We start from the raw sequence: 26,099 nt of genomic DNA on the forward strand, positions 1-26,099 counted from the left end.
GGGGGACCCAGCTCTACTTCCCTCTTTTTGAAATTTCCAGAGTTATCTTGGGAAGAGCTAAATCGCATGTTAGATGCCACCAAATCCTGTTCCCCCTTGGACCCTTGTCCTTTGAAAATCTTAAAGGCCTGCAGAAGTACCCTACTACCGTCTCTTCTTGAGATCCTAAATAACGCTATCACGGAGGGAATTTTCCCTCAAGTGTGGAAACTTGCTGTGGTCAAACCCCTTTTGAAGAAGGCTTCCCTGAACCCTGAGGTGCTGAAAAACTTTCGGCCGATTTCCTTATTACCAGCACCAGCAAACATTTTTTAAGCCCATTTAAATCGACTTACAACAATTGCGGACAGGGTTTTTTGTTTGAGGGAAATACCGGGCGCACAGCTCACAGGTCATGCGCAGGAGATATGGTGTGAGATAGGAGGTGCATGCAGGTGAGAGGCAAGTCCCTAAAACCTCTCAGAAGTGTGTTAGAGGACACACCATATACAATATAAACAAAACCTACTGCACACTACATATAAAGTATAAGCACAACAGATGTCTCAATGGACATAAAAAGGTCAAGTTTTCATGGATGAAGAAGGGGGAACACCAGTGTTTCGGCTCCTCTTTTAATGTTCATACATAGCCATCCGACACGTGTTTCGTCGCAAGAAAAAACACTATTTCCGCGACTCCTCAGGGCTGTAGGTAATGAAAGTAGAACCACAGGTCGCAGTGCCGGTGATAATTCCGACCCGGCTCCGCTCGAGACCGGGTTGCGTCTTTGTACGATTATGTATTTCGTAGTCACGAAGTGGTGCTCTCCAGCGAGTATGTGGAGATGCTTCAATTAGTAATTTCGCTTATTTATGAAGTAATCAAGGTGATTTGCTTGGGGTTCAAGTCCTTGTCCACGTTTATGAAGCGCGGGCAGTGTGTAGATTTCTGAGGGATATGTCCCCGTAGTGCGGGGAGAAAACGCCGACAGTGCGAGTGTTTCTGTATTTGGTTCCGGGTGCAGTCATTTAAATCGACATCTGACAGCATTTTTGGCGAGGGAGAATCATTTGGACGCCTCCCAACATGGATTTCGCGCGGCCCATAGCACGGAGACTGCCCTTACGGTCGTGGTAAATAATATTAGATCTGAGGTGGATAAAGGCCAGACCACTTTGTTGGTCTTGCTGGATCTAACAGCAGCCTTTGAAACCCTATCCCCCTCTATTCTGGTGGACAGACTGAGGGGGATAGGGGTCAAAGGTAGCGCCCTGAGTCTCCTGTCCTCTTTTTTGCGACAGAGACAGCAAAGAGTGAAACTTGGCGACTATATGTCCCCTACTCAGGCGGTGCAATGTGGAGTCCCACAGGGCTCGGCGCTTAGCCCGGTTCTGTTTAACGTTTACGTGACCCCCCTTGCAAAAATAATAAGAGCCTTTAGAGATCAGGTGTTATCCTACGCCGACGATACGCAGATCATTGTCTCGACAATTCAGTCGGGGCAAGACTGTGCTGTAAAATTCAAGACCTGCATGGAAGCAGTATCATCATGGATGATAAGGAACTTTCTCAAGCTTAACGGTGAGAAGACTGAGGTCTTGGTCTTTGGTGGGAATCAAGATTTGTGGAGTGAGGAATGGTAGCCTACCTCCCCTGGGCCAATGCCCTCGCCCGGCCAAATCCGCCAAGAATCTAGGCGTGACTATAGACCCCACCCTGTCATTTGATCTACAGGTCAACAAAACGGTTGGCACTTGCTGTACCATTATTCGGACCTTAAAGAAGATAGCCCCTTTCCTGTCCCCTGAGGCGCGTAAACAATCTACGGTCGCCCTGGTATTGTCCAGGATCGACTATTGTAACGCTCTCTATGGGGGTATAAATAAGAAAGTGATCCAAAGACTTCAGGTAACCCAGAATGCGGCCGCCAGGATTGTTCTGAATCTGCCTAGGCGATCGTCAGCGACGGCGGCTAGAAGAGAACTGCATTGGTTGCCTATTCAGGCGAGAATATCATTTAAGATTCTGTGTTTTGCCCACAGTGTGTTCTTTGGATCAGGCCCGGAAGGGGTTAAATCCCTACTGACACCTTACACTCCCAGCAGATGCCTTAGATCTGCCTCGAAAAATCTGTTCATAGTTCCGAGGGTTAACAAGGCGAGATGGGGCGGTAGAGCATTTCCCTAAACTATGGAATTCGCTCCCGCCGGAAATTGCCAGACAACCATCTCTGACAATTTTTCGCAAACTTATAAAAACATGGCTGTTCTCCCTAGCTTATTAATCCTGATACTTTCAGCGTTTCCACTCTTTTTGATATTCTGCCTCAGGTTATGTCTCTGTCGTTTCCATCTGATAGCGCCTTGATGCCCCTTGGGGCTAAGTTCTTTTGCGCGATACAAATAAGCGTTCATTCATTCATTCATTCAAACCTCACACAGAGGTTTCCCCCAGACAAATGTCTACCAGAATCCTCAATCACAGACAAAGCCAAGTACAGAATTGTCACTGGATGAAAATCCTCCACAGCAGGCCCCTCATATGGCACACTTCAATGTGCGGAGACACCCTCCCTAGATATTCTTCTAGTGCTTAATATGGAATCAGGTCCACTAGAGAAAAGGAAATGATTGGTCATTGTTAGGGAATGGTGCTACTGGACTCCAATTTCTATGCGTCATCATACTGTTCCCTATATAGTGTGTTACAATAGATTGTATTGTGGTTTTCTTATGGTTACTGTTTAGTTGACCTTAATTAAAGACTAGGAGTGGAGTTGACAACCTCTCTGAGGTTCTCTCCACACACCTAAGAGACAGATGACAAATGTTTCTTGCTTCACTTTCGGATTACGGTGGGTATTATAGTTACTACAGCTTTACGTTATACGACTAGCTGTGGTATCCTTCATATGGTTTTTGCTCTGCTTTATTCCCCTGAAATGCCCCCAAATGATGGCCACAGATATACTGCTATTACAAATCTTAACATGGGATATTTAAGGGGCTAAGCTGAAGGCCACAAAACACAACTCACCCAATATACTCTTACTACAGAGAACATATCTACTAGGCTCATACTTTCCATTCCTGGGATAGAGGGGCACACTTTCACCAATGTTCTCCATATGAGCTTCACTGAGGAGGTTTCCTGGAGGCTGGGGCGAGGAATTCAACTTTGTACTATGAAGGAACCCACCATTCCTTGTTCAGCAGGTCTAGTGGGCTCCCAGAGGATGATATATTATAGTAACCAGGTCAATAGATGGTCGCACCATCATTTGCCTAAATGTGTATGCCACACGACCAGTCACGTCATCCTTCCTTTCTTTGATAGGAGAGGTTGATCTCCAAGGCATCCTTTGATTGCGGGCGATTTTAATGTCTCATGAACAGGATTCTGAATAGGCATACCTCTCGATCTACTAACCAAACATGCTACACTTCTTTATTCGACTACCCCAATGCCGTGGGGTTAAATGGTGTGAGTGGAACCTTCAACCTCTCAAACCGAGAATACTGCTTTTGATTTTGCAACGCCCACAGGTCATTTCCAAAACTGGATTATTTTTTTTATTTCTACTGCCAATGTTTACCTTGTATCAGAAATTGACGTCCTTCTTAAGGGAATTTCTGACTGGGCCACTCAGCAATATCCTTACACTAGAGTGTATTAGTACCCTTGACAGATTTATTTGAAGATTCTATGCGTGATGGTGACCAATGAGGAGTTCAATATATCACTGATCGGTACAACACATCGCACTCTTCGGTGACTTCAACCTCCCAGACAACACAATCTCAAAACAAACAAGAGATACTCTTCTCAACCTCATCAACAGACAACACGGTACAGTCCGTCAACCAAGCAAAGTCCACATTCTCGTCTTTTCAACATCATCAACAAATCAATGGAGTCAAAACATATCCCTGTACTGGACAGTAAGCCAAGCCATCCCTATCTCCCTGTGCAGCATCCAACCAACAAGCCAAGGTCAGCCCAAAAGAGAAGACAAAACCTTCAGATACTTCAAAATCTTCTCCATTAACCATCTAAAGCATGAACTTAACTTTTGCCCTGCCAACTGAACATCTGATGCCAGCAGCCTTATAAACTACTTCAATGCTTTTTGGGAAATCTATGGGAACATCCTTGGGCCAACAAAAATGCAACAGTGCAAATCAAACTTTTTATCACCCGATCTAAAGACTTCAGTGGCAATAAACTCTCTATCTGCAGGCTTGAAAATAAAATGGAAGAAAAACAGGATTATCAACGACCTCATAATACTGAAGATCTGTGCAATATACACAAAGAGTATCACATCAGACAAAGTAAAGTACAATACCAACACCACCAATTAGGCCACCAACACAAGCAGAACACTTTTCAAGACAAACAAGTACTGCATCAACCACATGCCTGACCCACCTATCCCACACTCCACAGACAAGTGTAATGGCATATACCTCTTTGTCAGTTAAAAAATAAAAAGATTGGACAGCACATTGACAACACCAAACCCGCTTCTCCACTTATGGCCAACATGCTGATGGAATACCACAAACAAAGTAACCTTTGAAGCCCAGTCTCTTATAGATCTCACCAAAATACTGAACTGCATCAAAGACACTCCCTAAGAAGATGATATCATACCCTTGTCCCTCATCTCTCCGGGGGCGCTCTCTCAACCCGACTTACCACTGTCAAGGCCTCCCTCACCCAATGCATCTTTGCAGAAGCTCTCAGGACATGCCAGCATCTCCCACTCATAACAAAACCTACATTAGACCCTGATGAATTAGCCAGCTACTTTTCCAGCATCACCTGATCTTCATCTGCAAGATCATTGAAAAGCAAGTGTACGCTCAAATCCAACATCACATTAGTGCTAACCATTTCCTGCAGAACTGCCATCTAGCTTCAGATCACGCTTCAGCATGCAGACTGCTACCTTACCATACACAACACCCTCCTGACCACAGATGAAGGTAACCCCTGCCTCTTGATATTGCTGAACTTTTCAACTACCTTCAACCCAGATGACCATCCAACTCTCAACCACAACCTGTAGTCTCAAATGGGATTCACTGGCACAGTCCTTTACTAGTGATCCTCCTACCTTTCCAACAACACTAGTTTGTTCACATGTGCATCTCCAGGTTACACAAGATCCCCATCACCTGAGAAGTCCCTCAACTTACACCAAATGCTAAGCCACTCTGATTTCTCTTGTACCTCACACTCACCTTCAGAGAACATATTGTCTAGACACTAAGAGTGCCTGGAACTTGCTCTCTCTTACAAAGAAAGGGAAACTGCTGTTTAAGCCCTCATACCCTTACTTATGCACAGTAGTAACAACCTGCTCCATGGCCTCCCAGCCCAACTTTGGCTCCGCTTCAGTGCATCTTACACACCTCAGTATGTCCCATCCAAGGCCAGAAGCAATATGATCACTTCAACCTCATCCTGAAGGAACTCCACTGGGGCTCCTTGCCTCCGGCACCATCTTCAAAACCAACTGCATCTTTCACAAAGCCATGATGATCTGCACTTCCATTAATCTTCTGGATAAACTCACCACGCTCCCGGCACACCTGTAGCCAGGCCACATCATTCTGGGGACTAGGATGTTTAAAAAAGAAAACAAGCATTGGAAATGCAATAGGGCTCGCATTAGGAAAGTTTGAGCTATTGGTCTTATAAATGATTTTTTTTTATTTATGTGTTATTTTTTTAAAATAGCCAAATTTTTAGCTTTGTCATTTACAATGCCAATAGTTATAACTTTCGCAAACACCTATAGCATTTGTAATGCAACATGTTTTGTATTTACGTGACTTAGATGTATTGATATTACAAATAACAATGGCTTTTAATTTTTTTTAAATAATGAATACTTAAATCATTTATTTAATTTGTAATGGCAATAGCTTAAACTTTTGTAAATAACTTTTGTGAAGATTATGTTCAGTGTTTTTTATTGTGACGAAAATCCAAGAACAGAAGTGAAATATTAACATCTTTTTGTGATTTGTAATAAAGCATGAAAGCTTGAAAACAGCTTGAAACATTGAAAGAACATATTTGAACCAGTGATGCTGTGGTTGCGCTGAGTGATGCTGTGGTTGCGCTGAGTGATGCTGTGGTTGCGCTGAGTGATGCTGTGGTGGTGCTGAGTGATGCTGTGGTTGCGCTGAGTGATGCTGTGGTTGCGCTGAGTGGTGTGTGCATCGGTGGAGCTTAGTGGGTAAATTGGTGGAGCTGTGAGGTGGGTGCATTGGTGGAGCTTAGTTGGAGCATTGGTGGAGCTGTGTGGTGGGTGCATCGGTGGAGCTGTGTGGTGGGTGCCTCGGCGGAGCTGTGTGGTGGGTGCATCGGTGAAGCTGGGTGGTGGGTGCATCGGTGGAGCTTAGTGGGTGCATCGGTGGAGCTTAATGGGTAAATTGGTGGAGCTGTGTGGTGGGTGCATTGGTGGAGCTGTGTGGTGGGTGCATCTGTTGAGCTGTGTGGTGGGTGCCTCGGTGGAGCTCTGTGGTGGGTGCATCGGTGGAGCTGTGTGGTGGGTGCATCGGTGGAGCTGTGTGGTAGGTGCCTCGGTGGAGCTGTGTGGTGGGTGCCTCTGTGGAGCTGTGTGGTGGGTGCATCGGTGGAGCTGTGTGATGGGGGCATCTGTGGAGCTCTGTGGTGGGTGCATTGGTGGAGCTGTGTCGGTGGAGCTGTGTGGTGGTTGCATCAGTGGAGCTGGGTGCATCGGTGGAGCTGTGTCGGTGGAGCTGTGTGGTGGGTGCATCGGTGGAGCTGGGTGGTGGGTGCATCAGTGGAGCTGTGTGGTGGGCGCATCGGTGGAGCTGTGTGGTGGGCACATCGGTGGAGCTGTGTGGTGGGCGCATCGGTGGAGCTGTGTGGTGGGTGCATCTGTGGAGCTGTGTGGTGGGTACATCGGTGGAGCTGGGTGGTGGGTGCATCTGTGGAGCTGTGTGATGGGTGCATCTGTGGAGCTATGTGGTGGGTGCATCGGTGGGGCTATGTGGTGGGTGCCTCGGTGGAGCTGTGTGGTGGGTGCATCGGTGGAGCTGTGTGGTGGGTGCATCGGTGGAGCTGTGTGGTGGGTGCATCGGTGGAGCTGTATGGTGGGTGCCTCGGTGGAGCTGTGTGGTGGGTGCATCGGCGGAGCTGTGTCGGTGGAGCTGTGTGGTGGTTGCATCAGTGGAGCTGGGTGATGGGTGCATCGGTGGAGCTGTGTCGGTGGAGCTGTGTGGTGGGTGCATCGGTGGAGCTGGGTGGTGGGTGCTTCAGTGGAGCTGTGTGGTGGGTGCATCGGTGGAGCTGGGTGGTTGGGGAACGGTGAATGATGGGACAGTGTCAATGAGTAGGCCCTGTCAAGCTGTCGAGAGACAGAGAAGCGACGATAGAGAGCAGAAGACAGGCAGGCAGACGCCCGCTGAGAGAAGAGAAAGAGGACAGACAATGAGACAGCCAGGCACGAAAAGCAGAGAGCAAACAGAGAGACAGTCCTGGAGAGGAGGGGGCACTCAGATAGACGGTCACTGAGAGAAGAGAAAGAGAACAGACAAAGTGACAGCCAGACATGAAGAGCAGAAGGCAAACAGAGACAGTCCTGGAGGAGAGGAGAGGGCATTCAGACATACGGTCACTGAGGAAGAGGACAGGCAGAGAGACAGCCAGATATGAGGAGCAGATGGCAGACAGAGAGAATGCCCTTGAAAGCAGAGGACACTCAGACAGACGGTCACTGAGAGGACAGAGCAGGGAAAGAGACAGCCAGATATGAACATCAGAGGACAGACAGAGATATTGGAGAGCAGAGGGCACTGGGACAGGTGGTCACTGAGTGGAGAGAAAGGAGACAGACAAAGAGACAGCCATACATGAAGAGCAGAGGGCAAACAGAGAGACAGCCCTGGAGAGCAGAGGGCAGTCAGACAGACTGTTGTGATAGGCGAGGAAGGGGACAAACAAAGAGACAGGTAGACACGAGGCGCAGAGCGAAGATAGAGAGACAGTACTGGAGAGTAGAGGGCACTCAGACAGACTGTCAATGAGGGAGAGGACAGGCAGAGAAAGTCAGAGATGAAGAGCAGAAGTCAGAAAGAGAGACAGCCCTGGAGAGCACAGGGCACTCAAACAGACAGTCACTGAGAGGAGAGGAAGAGGACAGACAGGCAGAGAGGCAGCCCTGGAGAGCACAGGGCACTCAAACCGACAGTCACGGAGAGGAAGAGGACAGACGGAGAGAGGCAGCCCTGGTGAGCATAGTGCACTCAGACAGACGGGCACTGAGATCAGACAGAGACACAGGCATAACGAGCAGAGGGCCGGCAGAGAGACAGTCCTGGAGAGCAGAGGAAAGTGGAAGAGTACACGCAGAGAGACACCAGACATGAAGACCAGAGTGCAGACAAAGAGACATCTCTGGAGAGCCGAGGCGGGCAGGCAGCCTTGGAGTGCAGACCAAAGGGATGCAGATGGCCTTGATGCCGGCAGAAGAAAGACAGGCAGCCACTGAAGGCAGCGGACGTGCGGTCTGTACGAGCAGCAGACATGGGGGATCTCTGAGGGGAAGACACAGCAGACAATCCCTCAAATGAGATGACTGGCTGGTAGCCGGTCAGGGTGAGCGCAGGACAGCTACACAGTCCTAGACAGCAGCGGGCAGACTGACAATCACAGACAGACAGTCCTTAGAATAAATACTCTTATCCACTGAAGCAATATAAAACATACAAGGAAAGACCAAAGGCCAGCTTAACAGCAGACACAGTGAGAGAGCTTAAAACATACGGACAGAACTGGCAGACCAAAAGACAGACTGAATCACACACACATATATAAACAGATACTTACAACTACTAATCAGAACACACCATGAAGTACAGCCAGAGGAAGAGATAATTAGACACGTAAAGAAACAGTGACGGAGAGATTGCTTTAGATAGGCACAACAGATGTTGAAAAAATAATTGAGAGCAAAGCCTGAGATAAATACTGACACCAAAACGTGCTGAGAGAACTGAGGGACACCGGTATTAAAACGAGAAAGGCATTCAGGCAGGTACGCATTTAAGGCATACACTAACAGTAGGAAAAGTACCATTGGGAACTACTCGCACAACAAAACAATTACCTAGAGTTGTGATGTGAAACATTTAAAGAAATGTATTTCTTCTAACCTCACAATCTTATTTTGGACAAAAATAAGATAATTTATTATGCTCGAAGGCAAAATATTGTGTTGAGTACAAAAACATGGCGAAATCAAACAAACCTCTAAAGCAGCAAATATATACTTCTTGAGCTTTTCAGACCCACAGTCTTGGTCCCTTCAATAACAGTTTCACAAAAGGGTATCAGCACAAAAGAGAAGATTGGGCTATGCAAGCAATCCTGAACCAATACGTAAGTGCACGCTTTTCATTTACCGGTCCTTTTCCAAAAAGCCAGCAACTGAAATGATGCCGTCCTATCACGACAAAAACAACACGAATCCCTATAAAGCCCATTAATTACCTCTGCTGCAGTACCATTCATGAGAACTGTTGCTGTGGTGGGGAGGGGGGTGCGGGGAGAGGCAAGAAGGGAAGAATAGAGGAGAGTAAGGGTGAGGAGACGCACGGGGAGCAGCAGCCTTTGATGTGCTGGCCGGCCGTGGGCAGTAAATAATTAGGGGAGGGGAAATGCCAGAGCACACGCTGGGGAAAGCTTGTGGGAGGGAGGCTGGGGGCTTTGATGCTGTGCACGCGCTTTTTCACGGGCACAGCATCAAATCGCCCCTTTGGATAAGCTCTGGATAAGCCCCAATATGTCTCGACATCTGCAATGCTTGCGCATTGCCAGAGGTCGAGCCCTAAAAAACAAGGTAACAGGCCTTTTCAATCTAGGCGATCAGGATCTGGAATAACACCCCTGAATCCAGAAGGACTGTCCCAATTGTGCTTCAATATAAGGAGTTTAAAGAACAATAAGTCACAACAAGTTAACAATCCAGTAACCAGCCATCTCTTCTATTACTTGTTGACTATATGCTTGCCTTTGCCTATGCACAGTGCTCTGCTGCCTTTTTAGCTAGGTTTGTGCTATTTAAATACCACATACATACTTCATAAATAATACAAGCTCACTTGAATCATCAATTACCCTCTGGGAGGCTTTTATACAAACAGGTTCATAAGGTGGAGAAACCGCTTAATTTGTTGCCAAGGAAGGATCAGACAAGTAGTTGCATTGCGTTAGTAAACTGTGTGGTGCGGAAATGAGAAGTGGATGTTGCACTGTCCTTCTTTATACCAGTAAACACAGTTGCAAAGTCACAGATCAAAGAGTTATACTCCTTCCTCGCCAGCATACTTTTACCTTACTTTGGCTATCAAATAGGGAACAGTTGGATCTTGCGATCTCAGAGGAGGAAGTGGGAGAAGCAGCTTTCCAGATTTCAACAGGGAAGACGCCAGGCCCCAGGCCCCAACAGCCTTTTCAACAGAGATTCTGTGCAGCTTTTCTTTCAAATTGGCTTTTCTACCAAATTAGCACCACATGTAACCAATGTGTTCCGCCGTGCAGCAGAGGATGGAATATTCTTGCCTGATCACAGAAGCAGTCATTACAGCTATGTTAAAATCAGGAACTCCAACTGACCAATGCTCTTAATATATAGACCTATATCCTTGATAAACATAAACAAGCATTGGAAATGCAATAGGTCTCGCATTAGGAAAGTTTGAGCTATTGGTCTTATAAATTATTATAACTTTCGAAAATGTGACACCTATATCATTTGTAATGCAACATGTATTGTATTTACGTGACTTAGATGTATTGATATTACAAATAACAATGGCTTTTAATTTTTTTAAATAATTAATACTTAAATAATTTATTTAATTTGTAATGTCAATAGCTTTAAGTTTTGTAAATAACTTTTGTGAAGATTATGTTTAGTGTTTTTTATTGTGTCGAAAATTCAAGAACAGAAGTGAAAAATTAACATCTTTTTGTGATTTGTAATAAAGATTGTAAGCTTGAAAACTGCTTGAAACATTGAAAGAACATATTTGAACCAGTGATGCTGTGGTGGTGATATTGATTCTACAGAATAGATAGGAACACGGTTTGCCAGAAGTGGACTATTCTGTCACAATTAACATGTTTCTCAGGAGCTGCACGCAGATAACAGCAACCAGGCTCCTTTGCATCTGAGTGTCAATTAAGGCTGCTTTCTGCCAAGGCAGGAGGCTGATTCAGGAGGTGATTGTGATAAGAATATCAAAGCGATGCTTTGATCAGCACGGAGCTGTTCGACAAGAGCACATTTCAAAAGCGCGGGAAGTTGGAATGGGAGTGACTGCTGTCGGCAATTTATCTGCTCGACTCTTTCCTGTGATAATCAAGGCGCAGCACAAACACTTCAAAGGTGGTGCGCGGCTGCAAGGGTCACTGCGCCATGCAGCCAGAAAGTGGGAACGCCAAGAAAATAGATGGAATGGCAATGAAGCGAATGGCAAAAGCTACAGTGTGACAGGTCACGCTGCCCTCAGAACCCCTAAAAAATAGCGTGAAGTGAATGTATAGAACACAACAAAAAGATGGCTATTCTAAAAAGGTACAGCTTAAGGCTGCTAACGTTCTGGATTGATAGAACAAGGAGTGCCAGTGTATATTAATTGAGAGGTTTCTTCTAACGCTCTAAATCTCGTGCTATTAATTGATAATGAAACAGTAACAAGTTAAATAAGGAGACACGGCCGGACGTGAAACTGAAAGCACAGCCGGCCGTGAAAGCCTTCCGTGCACGCATACAGCAACAAACCGTTTTCTTTCACTAAGGCGGTGGCAACCAAAATACGATTTAGCTAATAACTGAAGGGTGAGAAAGAGAGTGTTGGAAGTTGAAGGATTCTAAGTACCAAGGCCAAACAAGGAAGAGGGAAAGAAAGGATGGAGGCTGAAGGCACGCTGAAGGGCGAGGGAGGCGAGGGAGGGAGGAGATTGAGAAATGCGAGAAACGAGTGAAGCAGGGGGCGGGGGTAGCGGATACCTTTGAAGTGAAGCTAAGCTTCACTTCAAAGGCTTGTTGGCACAGCGCACGCTGGGGGATGACTGTGGGAGGGGGGCTGATGTCTGTGCACGCGCTTTTTATGGCAATGCACATGCGCATTGAGCGAGCTTTCACGGGTACTGCATGGAATCGCCCGATCTCGGTAAGCTCTGTTTAATCCCCTTTGTATCTCACTCCGCTCAATGCGCATGCGCATTGATAGGTCGCGAGACCTAAAAACGAGAACCCTAGCCAAAGTTTTGGCAAGTCAGTTGATCCCATCTATGCTCTTCCTTGTTCAGAGGGGCCAAAACAGTTTAATGCCTAAAAGGTCTACCAGACATAGCCTCAGATGCATTCATAACGCTCTGGCCCTGGCTTTACGCTTACCTAGCCCATTATCATTATTGCTAGTAGACTTCGAGAAAATCTTCAAGTCACCTGGGGATATTTGCTTGGGATGATGTCAAGAATTGGATTTGGCTTCCACTTACAACCCAGTACATCCTAATACTACATACAAAGACCCATGCAAGAAGCCAGGGGAATGGGGTCCTTTCATGTGCACTCCAGATTGAGAAGGGTATCCAACAGGAAGGCCCGCTCCCCTCTCTCTTATTTAACACTGGCCTAGTGACTGCAGAAAGGTGATATGGTTCAGGATTTACACTAGTCAGAATGGCTGGAGGATCACATCGCCATATTCGGATGATCTTCTAAACATTCTTAAGTAGAGTGTCAGAGTGGAGGGTCGTAGAATGTTGCAGAGTAGAGTGGTGCAGAGAGCAGTCTAGTGGCATAGAGAAGAATTTTGTAAAGTATACTGGCGTAAAGTGCAGTTGTGCACAGTAGTTGGCATAGGTACAGTGGCGTAGGGCGCACTGGTTTTGAGTAAATGGTGTAGAGTGAATTGGTGTAGAGTAGAGTGGTGCAGTTTAGAGTGCAGTGGTGTAGATTGTAGTGGCGCAGAGTAGATGGTGTAAAGTGGAGTGGTTATGGGTAGAGTATAGTTGTGCAGGGTAGAGTGCAGAGGCATAGATGCAGTGGCAAAAAGTGGGGTAATGCAGTGTAGTGTGTCAGACTGCAGGGTCGTAGAGTGGTGCAGAGTAAAGTGGTACAGAGAGAAGTGTAGCAGTGTAGAGTGCTGTGGCATATAGAAGAATACTGTAGAGTATAGTGGGGTATAGTGGGGTAAAGTGCAGTAGTGCAAAGTTGCTGGCATACATATAGTGGTGTAGGATGCATTGGTTTTGAGTAAAGTGTTGTACAGTAGAGTGGAGATGGGCAGAGAAAAGTGCCAAGGAGAAGTGGCGCAGAGTGCAATGCCCTAGAGTGCAGTGTGTCAGCGTGGATTGGTGTAGAGTGCAGTGGCAAAGAGTGTAGTGGTGCATTGTTGAGTTAGGTAGAGTGCACTGGCAAAGAGTAGAGGGGGCAGAGCAGAGAGGCATAGATTGAAGTGACAGAGTGCAATGGTGCATAGTAGATTAGAGCGGGGTAGAGTGCACTGGTGTAGATTGCGGAAGAGTGGCGCAGGGTATAGTGCAGTGGCATGAAATAAAGTGGCACAGAGTAGAGTGGTGTAGAGTAGCGAAGAGTAGAGAGGCAGAGAGTGCAGTGCTGGAGAGCAGTGTCATTGAGTGCAGTTATGTAAAGTAGATTAGCATAGAGTGCATTGATGTAGCGTGCAATGGTAGAGAAAAGTGACATTGAGTGCAATGGCATAGAGTATAGTGGCATACAGTCCAGTGGTGCAGAGTAGATTGCCATAGCGTGCAGTGATGTAGAGTATATTTGTTTCGAGTAAAGTGGTGTAGAGTGCATTGGCGTAAAGTGCAGTGGTGTTGAGAGGTGTGGAGTGGCACAGAGTGCAATAGAGTGACGTAGCCTTCAGTGGCAAAGTAGATTGTTTCAGAGTAGAGTGAAGTGGCGTAGAGTGCGGTGGTATAGAGTAGAGTGTTGTAGAGTTCAGTGGTGAAGAGTAAATTAGAGTGGCTTAGAGTAGACTGGCATAGAATGCAGTTGCTTAGAGTTCAGTGGCGTGGAGTGACATAAAGTAGAGTGGCAGAGAGTGAGGTGTTTAAGTATACTGTTGTAGAGTGCAGTGGCCTATAGTAGAGTGATGTGGAGTGCATTGTCATAGAGTGATGTGGTGCAGATTAGAGTGTTGTAGGATGCAGTGGAATAGAGTAAATTGGCGTAGAGTGCATTGATGCAAAGGGCAGTGGTCCAGAGAAAAATGATGTAGAGTGCAATGGCATGGAGCAGAGTATAGTCGCGTGCAGTGGTGCGGAGTAGATTGGAATAGAGATCAGTGGTGTTGAGTGTATTGGTTTTGAGTAGGGTGGTACAGAGTGCATTGGCATAGAGTGTAGTGGTGTGGTGTGGGACAGAGTGCTACCGAGTGACAGGTGGCAGTGGCAGAGTAGATGTTTCAGAGTACAGTGACCTAGAGTGCAGTGATACAGAGTAGAGTGTCGTAGAGTGTAGTGGTGCAGAGTAGATTAGAGTAGTTTAGAGTGTATTGGCATAGAGTTCAGTGGCTTAGAATACAGTGGCTTAGAATACAGTGGCTTAGGGTTCAGTGGCTTAGGGTTCAGTGGCTTAGGGTTCAATGGCTTAGGGTTCAGTGTTGCAGAGTGTCAGAGTACAGTGGTGTATGATAGAGTGACGTAGAGTGCATTGGCATAGAATACAGCGGTGGATGGTAGAGTGGTACAGAGTAGAGTGGCATAGAGTGCAGTAGTACAGAGTAGAATAGAGAGGCGCAGTGCAGTGGCATAGAGTATAGTGCATAGAGTAATTTGGTGCAGAGTAAACTGGCATAGAGTGCATTAGTTTTGAGTAAAGTGGTGTAGAGTGCATTAGCGTAAAGTGTAGTGGCATTGAGCGCAGTATTGCAGAAGAAGGTGGAATTGAGTGGAGTGGCTCGTGTTGCTGTAGAGTGCAGTGGCGAAGAGGGGCAGAGGTGCATAGTGTAGTGTGGAGTAGTGTGCAATGGCATAGAGTAGAGTGGAGTGGTGTAGAATAGAGAGGGTTAGAGGAGAGTGGTGCAAAGTAGAGTGCAGTGGCATGGAGTGGCGCAGTGGGGTAACAGAGTATGTATGGTATGTTAGCGCACTGCCATTACAGACAACACATCTTCAATTGAAATGACCGTTACATTTTGTTGCAAAGTCGTCCGGTGCCCTGGATACCACCAACTTTTTTGCTGACTGGTGGTAACTGATTCTGGCTACCCTGGGCTTTCCCTTACCAAGCACAGTGCCAGTGCTATGCTGAAAAGACACTTAGAATACAGTGAAAACACCTACATACACTAGAATACACTATGGGTTAGGGTACCCCTATGATTGGCATGACCTCTCCTATAAGGCCTTAGTGCATAATAGGGCAGGGGGATTGAAACTACCTTTAAGCACTAGTATATAATAGGGCATGGCGGTTCAGAGGCCAGCAGCCTTTCTGCACTTGCATGTGTGCACTGCTGAGGCTTGAGGGCAATTTAAAGACAGCCCTGTGTTGCAGGATTGCTTTTAAATTGCATATTGTTCCTAAACTCGACTGGTGTTTGGGGCACTTACAATGTCTGGGCATATTAGGTATCCCCGGGGTCTCCCCTAGGTGTTCCAGGGGTGGGGGTCAGGTACTTATAAGAAGGATCCTTATAAAATGATTTCATATGCCCTGGGTTAGTGAAATTGCATATGTCACTCCGCATTTTGTACTAAACTGCTTCCCAAAATCTGTGTTTGTGCTAGGAGCACTGTGAATTGAGGATCTGCAATATGTTTGGATATTCAGAACCCCTAAATTCTCCCCTAGGTGTTCTAGGGGTGGGGGGTCCTGTAGATCTAGGCAGGGTCCTTAAAAAAGATGTTTTATAAGCCCTGGTGTTGTAGAAATTGCCAAGTTCATTTTCCCTATTGCAAATCCCAAACCACATAGGTTAACATGGCAAGAAATTATTAACTAATAATTCCCGCTAGGAGAATCTTAAAAAATACCATTCAAGGACTTCCTGGAATGGTAGTGATAAATCCAGCAATATGGTAGTGTTGAATTTCTCCTAAAGTGTACAGGTAAAACGTTGTAAGACTTTGTCTGTAAGCCAAACTTCAGCCTTCCTGTGATCAGACCTGATTGGGCTGAGTTAAGTGGATTAGCCAAGATGCTCTGGTGAGGTGATAAGTAGCACCTGGGGTTATCCAGCCATTCTGGCAGCAGGGGGAGGGGTTGTAAAACATCTTCTTCAAAGAGAGGAGGGGACAGACAGTGCAAGTCTGATCCAATTACAGCCCTACCCTCTGAACCCAGCCAGATGCTACGTTTAAGTAAGAAATGAGCAGATGGAAGGGAACGTATGGAAATTAACCATCCTGAAGCTTAGCCAGCTCTTGGTTCTCTGCTGAAAAATAAGCCATGTTGCATTTGGGAGAAATGGTGCTCTCTGGGCCACACTTACATAGTGTCACACTTTAGAGGATATGGTCATACCCTGGGGTGATGCCCGCACCTCTTTGAACACGAGTGCCATCCTGCTTGACCAGGAGAACTTGGAAGAAGTATCTGAAAGGGACAGAGCCTCTCAGATCTGCTGTTTGAAACTCAAGGAAGAAGAAGGGTCCATGATGAGAAGTTTGATTTGCACCAACCAGGCCTTGCACTTTGAGGATTGAGCCGGCTGCACAATCTGGAACTACAGCCTTGTGGACTACCTTGCCTCAGAAGGACAAAAGAGTGGAATCCCTGCAAGCTACAGGTTAACAGAGCTCACCTGGAACATCACTACCAATAACCCTCAGCCTGAAGTAAAACCACTGGATTTGTAAGGGTTTTGTTCAAGTGGATTGTGGGAACTGAAGTCCCAAACTTTCAGGGACCATCTTGGAGCTTCTAGGCCCTTGGAGTACGTTTGTGACACTTTGGGCCTCTGTGGAGAACTTCAGGAAGAGGTTCCAGAAGTTTGGAGAACTTTGGAGCAACTTTGTAAAAAAAGCTCCATAAGTGGACTGACTTGACCTGGCCAGCCAAGCTGGCGACCCCCAACAGCGAGCTGGACTGCCGGCCAGGTTTGTCCCACTGAAAAGCTCTCAGGGTCCGACTTCCAGAGTTTGACCGGGAGTAAGCTGAAACCCAAGCTGGAGAACCCTCTCCGAAGCCCGCTTGGTGAGGAGCATCAAGGGACCTCTGAAGAAAAAGCTCAGTAAAAGTTTCTAAGTCCAAAGGCAGGAAAGATGACCGGGACCAACCACAGGATTCAAGTTGCCCACCTTCAGCCACAAGACAGCCTGGATCCGTTTCGGTGTCATTTTAAAGATAAACAGATTTCCTATTTTTATATATTTGTGTTAGCTTTTTATTGTGCGTTGTGTCTTAATTGTTTACTGATTTGGTGTGTTTAAATGCTTTACATACCTATCTTTGAAGTTAAGCCTGCCTGTTTACCACCAAGCTACCAAGAGTTGATCATGGGAATACTTTTCTAAGACCTATTCTGAACCATAGACAGTGCTAGTGTCCTTATTGCCAGTGGCAGATATACATTTGTCCCTACTAATAACCCACTTTCCAACAAATGTGCACTTACATACTGATAAAAGTATACAGTGAACAAATAATGTGTGCAAATATCATAATCCAATGTATTGATTTGATCGTCAGCACAGTTCATTTACAGACATTTAAATTTTGTTGTGTGCTAGAAAAAAATACCATCTGTACAGCCTTCCTTAGGCAGGCCCCCACTCGCCAGCATAATTGTCACATAAATCCTCTCACTTTGAATTCAGCAATAGAAGAAAAAAAAACAAGCTCCCTGGAAGACACAGCCTAACATTTGACCTCTGTCTTTGAATGCACAGCAAATGTAACAAGACAAGAAAAAGATTCACAGGCCTGTTTGCAGAAAGTGAGTTCATGGAAGAATACAGTAAACAAGGTTTGGGCAATTGGAGGGACGAACTTGAGCTGGACAGACTAAAGCTAATAATGAGGGCAAATAGAAAGCCAGTAAATGGGAGTTAAAAACCACAAAGCCAATGGTGAGCAACGGGCAGAATGCAATCCTAGGTCAACTTTCTGAATGTCCCTAAGATGTCTTTAGAAAACCAGACAGGCGCACAAATTGGGTTACTTGGGGACAAAAAGATTTCTAAACTTTACAAGTCCTTATCTATTAAATCTCCGAATACATTTCCCATTCTAGATGCAGGCTGGGCGGCAGATGAAAGCAAATTGTCCCATGAGGTTTAGAGAGATACCTCAAATCTCCATGGAAGGTAGCCATCTCGGAATATTATGGCCTAATTCTAACATGTACAATGTGAATATGTTCCTTGTTTTACTTTTTGTACCGTTTCTAAAAATTCCCAAAAAGATTTACTGAAATAAAAAATATCTACAGATAATCTGGAAAGGCTGTGAAAAATGGGGAGAAATTCCTTAACCTTAAACCTAAGGTGCCAATCTGAAATCGGACTTTTTTTTCAGAAGGTTTGGGATTGTCTATTTAATCGAGTGTTTTAAAGGGAAGTATTTGAGTCTCTGTAAAAAGTACTGGATAAGCCAGTTATGCCCTTATCTAAGTGAGTCTTTTTACAAATATTGGATGATTTGGAGGGAAATTCCTATTCTAGGGCATTATTCATAAGGTACTAGTATTTTCACAAGAAGACATTGCACAAAACAAGATGGATGGATGGATGGGTTTTTATATAGCGCAATATCACCGCCAGGTCTCAAAGCGCTTTGCATTGGGAACCCGTCCTGGTTTTTCCCTGTGAGATAGCCCCTACTGGGTATCCCCAAGGTGAAAGCCAGGCATCCCGCCGCGGGGGGCCGTAGTGGAGATTAAGCAAGCTATTGCCCAGAGTTGTAGAGTGTGAACCTGTGATTCAAGTACGCACCGAAGCGAGAATTACCAAGTCCGTGGACATTTTGGGCTCAAGACCCTGCCGCGGTGGGAATTGAACCCTGGTCCCAGGTCTGATCTCAGCATCCGGGTCTGCCTCCTCTAACCAGTGAGCCACACTTCTCCAAGATAACTAGCAGCTCTCCCCATGTGAGTGGCTGGCAAGAGCTATGACCATCAATTGCCTTCTCCTAGGGAGGCTGATCTCCAAGGAAAGCAGAGTGCTTAATTTGAGCCTGTGGTTGAAGGGTGGGTCCATGGGCACTCTTTTTGGGGATCTGCACTTATTTCTCATCATCACAGAGCAAAAGAGATAAAAATACAAAACAGGAGAGAAGTAGGAAAAGAAAGACCATAAAACAGTGAGAAAGCATAGATAACAAAAAACTTGAAGGCCTGAGCTAAAGGGCAAGGAGTGTATAATGTTGGATGAAGAGGCATGAAGTGTAATCAAGACAAGACAGTCTTGCTATTCGGCAACGCAGACCTTCACTAGCACTGTCCAGAGTCTCCAGAGGCTCTTATTCATTTACACATTAAGCACGGGACAAGGCCCTGCTTTCAAAATTGCACAAAAAAACCAAAAAATTAGGAGCCCTTGCAAAAGTAGTTCTAAAGAGACTAAACCCTTCTAATTACCCTTCTAATTATCTCCTCGTATTTTACACTGTGTGAAAGTTCCACCGCAGAATAACTGTATACATAAAATATATTTCTGCTTGTATATGGTTTGTTATTGTACTTTTATGTTTCCGGTGTAAATACAGATTTCTCCCAAAAAACATTAAACTTAGCATCTTTTAACATAACGCATGGCAGTATTGATTGGGATATCAGTCAGGGTACTTTGGCTGAAAGGACTTGACATATAATGGCCTAAAAATAACTGAGTCCACGACCAGGACCTGGATATAGGGGTGTATGGTGGTGAATGTCATGACAGCACCTGGCAGCCTGGAAGAAAGGGCTTCAAATGTTCTCTCTTCTGTTGAACACGCCATGGTAACCGCTAGATCCTCCTCCCCTACAACTAAATACTAGTGCAATGGAAGTAGGCGTCAGGGATGGAAGAAGACCTAGGGTCTCTCTATGGTCATTTGAAGCACCACCGCAAATCAGTGTGGAATTACACGCTTATCAAGACAGTGCTGGCAGTAATGTGCTGTACACCAATACAACTATCAATAACGTATTTATTTGTATATTTATTAGGCACAGTACACAAAATAAATTGTCATCGAGACATTCTGCTTGAAGAGAAATGGAAAGGTGCCTTCAGGATCAACAGTGTAAAACAGCTATGAATCAACATGCATGAAACGACCAGATCTGCTTGTTAGTAAGTAAAGTCTAAATGAATTGTGTGAAAAGACTGATCATGCCCAGTAGAAGAATCCTTACCCATCATGTCCAGGATGCTCTGGTGATTGGAGATGATGACACAGGGCCCTTCAACCTTAAAATTCTCCAAGCCCTTCACCTCAAATCTCAAACCGTAGACATACTTCATGGACCTCACAAAGGCACTGATGATCCTGCGAAAGAGGAATGGCCGTGGTTACTGTTGGGTTGCTCCAGAGGCTCCATGTTGCCATTGTGGTACCATAACATAAGGCGTCCAATGTGACCCTGTGACATACTACATACTTCAATCTATACGTATGCAAATTCACATTTGCCTTGGCTGAGCAAGTGGACCATTTACAGCATAACCCTTTTAAATTATCTATTAGATATGAAAACGTGTAACGTTGGTATACTTTTGTGTACAATAGGAGTTTTAAGTATAGTTCACATTTATTGTAACCGAGCATATATTCACTATATCATTTGTTTTACAATATTGTCTGTGCTACAGGTTTTTCAACCATCATAATTAATGACAATTTATTACATTCTTTTGTTGTGGTATTAGGTATCATACTGCTATGCACATGCCAACATACAACATTGTTCTTTGCAAGCTCCATATTCTCGAACAAATGTTTGAAAAACACTTGATACCAAACTGCTTGTGAAATCTTTTATGATTAATTAAAACACAGATAAATCTACCGGAAATAATTACTAAGTCACCTCTGATAAACAAGTTAAAGATTTACACAAGAGGAACACACGACTTCTTATTACGCGCAGCAAAACAGCATTTGTTCTCAGGAGGAATGGTAGCCATAAAACGACAAGAGTATGCACATGAGTGGCGTAGCATGGGTGTAATGGGCCATAACATGAACAAGGAAAATGAGCTCACTCCCTCTTTTGGAGAGCACTCGAAAACCATAATTAGGGGAAACGGCCTTCTCACAGTACTGGGCTCCAGTGCCACTGCACCAGCTGCACTGACGATAGCTACACCCAGGTGCCCTTCTGAAACAACAGCAAGAAGAGTTTACAAAAAATATGATACCTAGCAAAAACTTATGTTTCTGCTTCGCATACCAGTTAGAAGATGGATTCCCTCCCTGCACGCGTACTCATTCACACAGCGCTGGCACTCCTAACGGCACCCGTGGGTTTCCCCCGCGATGTGTCAGAATTAATTTTTCGGCATCTAGAGCCCAACTAACTACTGAATTCAGTAAGGATTCTTTTTAATTTTCCACCATTGTTCATTTTTGTTCTGAGTTTTTACCAATTTATTTACAGCCCCACCAGCCATAATTAATTTACTTCGGACCGTAACTGCAGAATGGTGCCATTTTCTCACTAACTAGGCTTATTCAGGCTTCTTTGTCCACAAGTCCTACCTCCTTATGACTTCACCAATTCAGCTATAGGTGAATTGCAGGATTTTGACCATTTGTTTGTGTCTCTCTCTCTCATTATTTTGTACCAGATGAAGCACTAATCTGGGCTCTTCATTAGCAAATTGCATGATTTGCGCACTCAACATCCACGTTGCAGCCACCCATTCATATTCACTAACATTCCCTCCATTCATCTGCAAAAGGGATTTTTTTCCGGCAAATCATATATATCATAGGTAAGTATTTACTTTTCTATGGACTTCGTCTGAGTCTGTTATTTCTAATTTCTTTAATTGTCAAAAGTACCATTTTTAAGCCCTACGACCTACCTTTGCTCTGCAATTTGATTACTGTCCTGATGATGACCCTTCAAATACTCTCTAGGTCGAAACGTCATCAACACTAGACATTGAAGACATTGTACTAAGAAGTCAGCAAAAAGGAGCAAGAGAACTGAGAGACTTTTGTAAGTTTCAAAACTAAATTATTTATTGTATTAGCCCAGGATTGGACAATATAATGTCTAATGCCCACTTCATGATCACTTTTTATGTTTTCTTTATTATTGCACCCACTTGCACTATGTGATCACTGTTGTTTATTATTGATCTTTGTTGTACAGTGTATGAATTTGAATCCACTGACATCTATTATGTATAAAACGACTTCAGAATCTGAATAAACTTTATTCCGTTCATATCAGAGCATCTTAAAATGATTCACAATAAAGATGCTAGTTTTTTAAAATGCAAAATGCCCTAACTCCTTTTTCCGTAATAAACAGTCCACCCATAATAAAACGGAAAACAAAATTATACCTGGATAGAATTCAAATAGAGATGAAAACAATCCCATTCCTAAAGGTCTTCATTTCCTTAGAAGAATGCCTGATTAAAGTGCAAACAGGCAATAAACCCTCCTTCGAAATCTTCACATTTAACTGCTTCTTTGAAAATGGCTGAGGTGCACATTAATAAAAATGAAAGTGAATATAATCAGGGGACTCCAATCTCAATCTTAGAAAATAATTACATTTAAAAGTTCAGAGGTAAACAGGGCTAGAATGAAGAATGGACTGCTCGTAATGATAATAAAGCACAATCAATTGTCCTGCAATCCTTTTACTAGGTCTTATTTTGTGTATAAAAATGTTTGCTAAAACGTAGCTAACCTTTATATCATTCATGTCCATCAGAAATATATGTGTTTTTGGTAATTATGCAGTCCTTCATTTAAAAACACGGGCTTTAATACGTTTTCCAACATTCATGATAAAATGTACAAAAAGGGGTATATGCATAGTTGAGTTGAGATATCACACCGGAATTGAGCATCGTAAAATGATTTGATGACTAGATTCAGGTATGTATTGACCTTCATTTATCTGTGACTGTAATAACTGACAATATAAGAACTTTCCAATGTTTATGTTGTTAAGTGAAACCTAGACGTATCTTGTTGTTTTATGGTTAATGTATGTCCTATTCGCTCTGCGTATATGGGTTGCTTCTGTGGTGATAACATACCTAATATAATTGCCACCGGGGATACTGTGCTATACAAAGCAGGGTGCTCCTAAATTGAAGTGCCAAGAGTCCCTTTGGAAGACACAAAAGATAAATGGTGCCATGAAAACGACTGCCTCTCAGAATCATATATCAGCAGCAATTTGGACATTAGATTACTAAGCCTGCGGAATGTTATCAGAAATCTGCATTCGTTCTAAAGGGAACTACAGCTCGTAATTGAATCCACAACTTACATTTTTCCCTTTCTTTAAACTGCAGCTACACTGTTAAAATAGTGATGTGGTGGGGGGCGTCCCTGCAGAGTACTTTATTTTTATCCTCATATATGTCTTGTTCCACACATCCATTAGTGACTTAAGTCCTCCAATACAACTCACCAGTCTGATTGATTTCAAACAATACTCAAACAATCCACTAACCCCTTTTAGGGTATAAATCAGAACATTGAAAAGGGAAATCATGGGCATCTTTTTGTTTAACGAGTTTAACAAGAGGAGGAATGGAGGATGTAGGGGTGCAGGAGTCAATAGACGCAGGGGGGTGTAATAATGCCACTTCTCCTAGGAAGGAACAATTTCCAGATCCCAAGTACTGACAGCAGTTAGAGCTCTTTGAGGGACATCACTCATGACCTTATTCAGCTACAGCCGGCTTGGGGTCCAGTTCCCTTCTCTAACCCTGTAAGGTACTTCTACATCCATCAAGCATCAGCTTGTGCCCACAAAAACAAACTCACCCATGGCCGTCCTTTTCACAGATGAGCCCGGATGGATAGGGGTGAGGACATTGTGCTAGCCTGAGCCAGGAGTCCCAAAATAACTCTTTAAGAAGCTCCATAAGGCAGTGTGGCAAGACTACTTAGAAGAGCAGCACTATCATCAACTCTGAATTTGCTAAAGACCAATTCCCTGCACCAGGCGAAGACACAATCAACCACAGCAGTTGGTACAGTATACCGATTGACGACGTCTTAGCGTGCAAGGTTAAAGTGCTCCATCATGTTTTAAGTATATGGTCACCTTTTGCTGTACATACCATTGGTGGAGCAAAAGACACAGCAAGAAAACCAAAATAAATTGCTAAAAAGGTAGTGGGTAGTGACACATTGGGAGAGCTTTCAACAAGAAGAAATAAAATCTTTTCAAATAGGCAATATGCAAGAGGGAATTGTGGCTTCAGGAACACATATTTGTACATAACCGATCCATGCATCCTGTCAATTACAGAATGGATACCAGCGAGACGACAGCTTACAAAAGATGATCACTACATATAAAAAAGATGATCACTACACATAACCTTGTCAAGCATCATCATCCAAAATCATACATAAAAGTCAGGACCAGAACACATAAGCTAGTGGGAAGAGTGGCTAGGCTTGTTATTTGAACCAACTATAGATATTTCAAAAATACCAAGTGCATCCAAAACAAGAAATATCTCACTAAATAATAAGTGTCTGGCATCAAGCACTTTCAAAGAAACACTGCCTGTACCCATCAATCTTGGATCAATGTTGCAGGTAGAGAGAGTCCATATGCTGCATTTATGGTGGTTTTTAGCAAAACTGTGCATTTACAGGAAAGGAGCTGAGCTTTATGATAACCGTGGGTCCCAAGTGCACAATCCCCTGAATAAAGGGCGTCTCTCTGGAGAGTACTTAAAGACAAGACAGACTCCTTATGCAAATGGCGACAGCTGACAAACTAGGCTTAGGTGGACACAGAAGGAAAGGGGAATCCCCCAACGTCGGACTTGGCTGCCGCGAGTATGGAATAATTTGGTGATAGAAAAATGCTCCTCATAGCCGCAGACCACATTCATATCATTCACAGAAATTTGGAAATCCCTCATAGGCTAAAGAGAAGTCAAGACAGTAAATGTACTTACTCAAGTTGAAATGTATAAGGTCAATCAATTAGCCAGCTTTCTCTTGAAACTGGAGACCTAATGTGGAAAGGAAGTAAAACATGTAGAGGATTTTTGGAAATAAGGGTGTACCATGGGAGCTTTGCCAATGTGTCTCTCTTTATGGAGACCAATAAAAGAACGTGTCACCTGTTCTTATTCCTACATACTCCTTCCTCTTGGAAAGGACGCAGAGTTAACATTTGTTTGGATTGCGATGCCCACGAATAAGTTTAAAAAACGACCTAAACAGCAGGTGCTTTGCTCCACTGGGACTCGAGGGGCTAAAGATCACCAGTCCATCCAACCCAAAAAGCAATCCACTATCACTTCGGGTTTGTTTGGTGACAACTTCAGCCTGGGATAATTGCCATTTTACCTGACATCACGTGTGCTTACTCAAGTTTTTATGTAAATAAGTTATAAACAATATTTGCATATGTGCAAAATGAACATTTCAAGTATAGACATACACACATTAACCGTTACGAATCATCATCAAGAGTTCAGGCAAATGCCAATTTTTCTGTTTTGCAAATAAATATCTATTTCTATATATAATTAAATCTATGCAGGAATATATGCATATATTTTTGTATGCTTCCATTAACTCAAATAAATATAGAGTAAGGAGTCAGGTTGAAGGTTGTGGGGAGTTGTTTGAGGACGGCAAGCGAGGAGGCTCTGTTTTCCGTATTATTCCTTCACATAGACAGCTTCTTGTTTTCGCTACAGAGATGACCTGGTACACAGGTAAATATATTATCATATTGCATGAATCTTTAATGCTCTCAGAATTTCTGTGAGATTGGTGAAGGTAAAGCAATGTAAACAAAAAAAAAGTTTAGGCCAATTATTAATGTTTTAAAGATTCCTGCTTCTCAATTAGCATTTAATTGAAGACAGTTTGTTCATGCAAGAAAGAAAAGCCTTTACTCTTCCCAGTATGTCAATAAAGTGACGTG

At 44.1% G+C, this 26,099-nt stretch overlaps 1 protein-coding gene across 1 annotated transcript in view; it reads right to left on the bottom strand.

The window, feature by feature from the left end:
* AGPAT2 (1-acylglycerol-3-phosphate O-acyltransferase 2) overlaps positions 1-26,099 on the bottom strand; it is a 492,970-nt gene that overhangs the window by 333,393 nt on the left and 133,478 nt on the right. Inside the window, exon 2 of the mRNA XM_078641925.1 lies at positions 20,352-20,485. Coding sequence (XP_078498051.1) covers positions 20,352-20,485 — 134 coding nt within the window. The remainder of the gene's footprint in view (positions 1-20,351; positions 20,486-26,099) is intronic.

The sequence above is a fragment of the Lissotriton helveticus genome, chromosome 5_1 (genome assembly GCF_964261635.1).
Source record: "Lissotriton helveticus chromosome 5_1, aLisHel1.1, whole genome shotgun sequence".
NCBI lineage: Eukaryota > Metazoa > Chordata > Amphibia > Caudata > Salamandridae > Lissotriton > Lissotriton helveticus.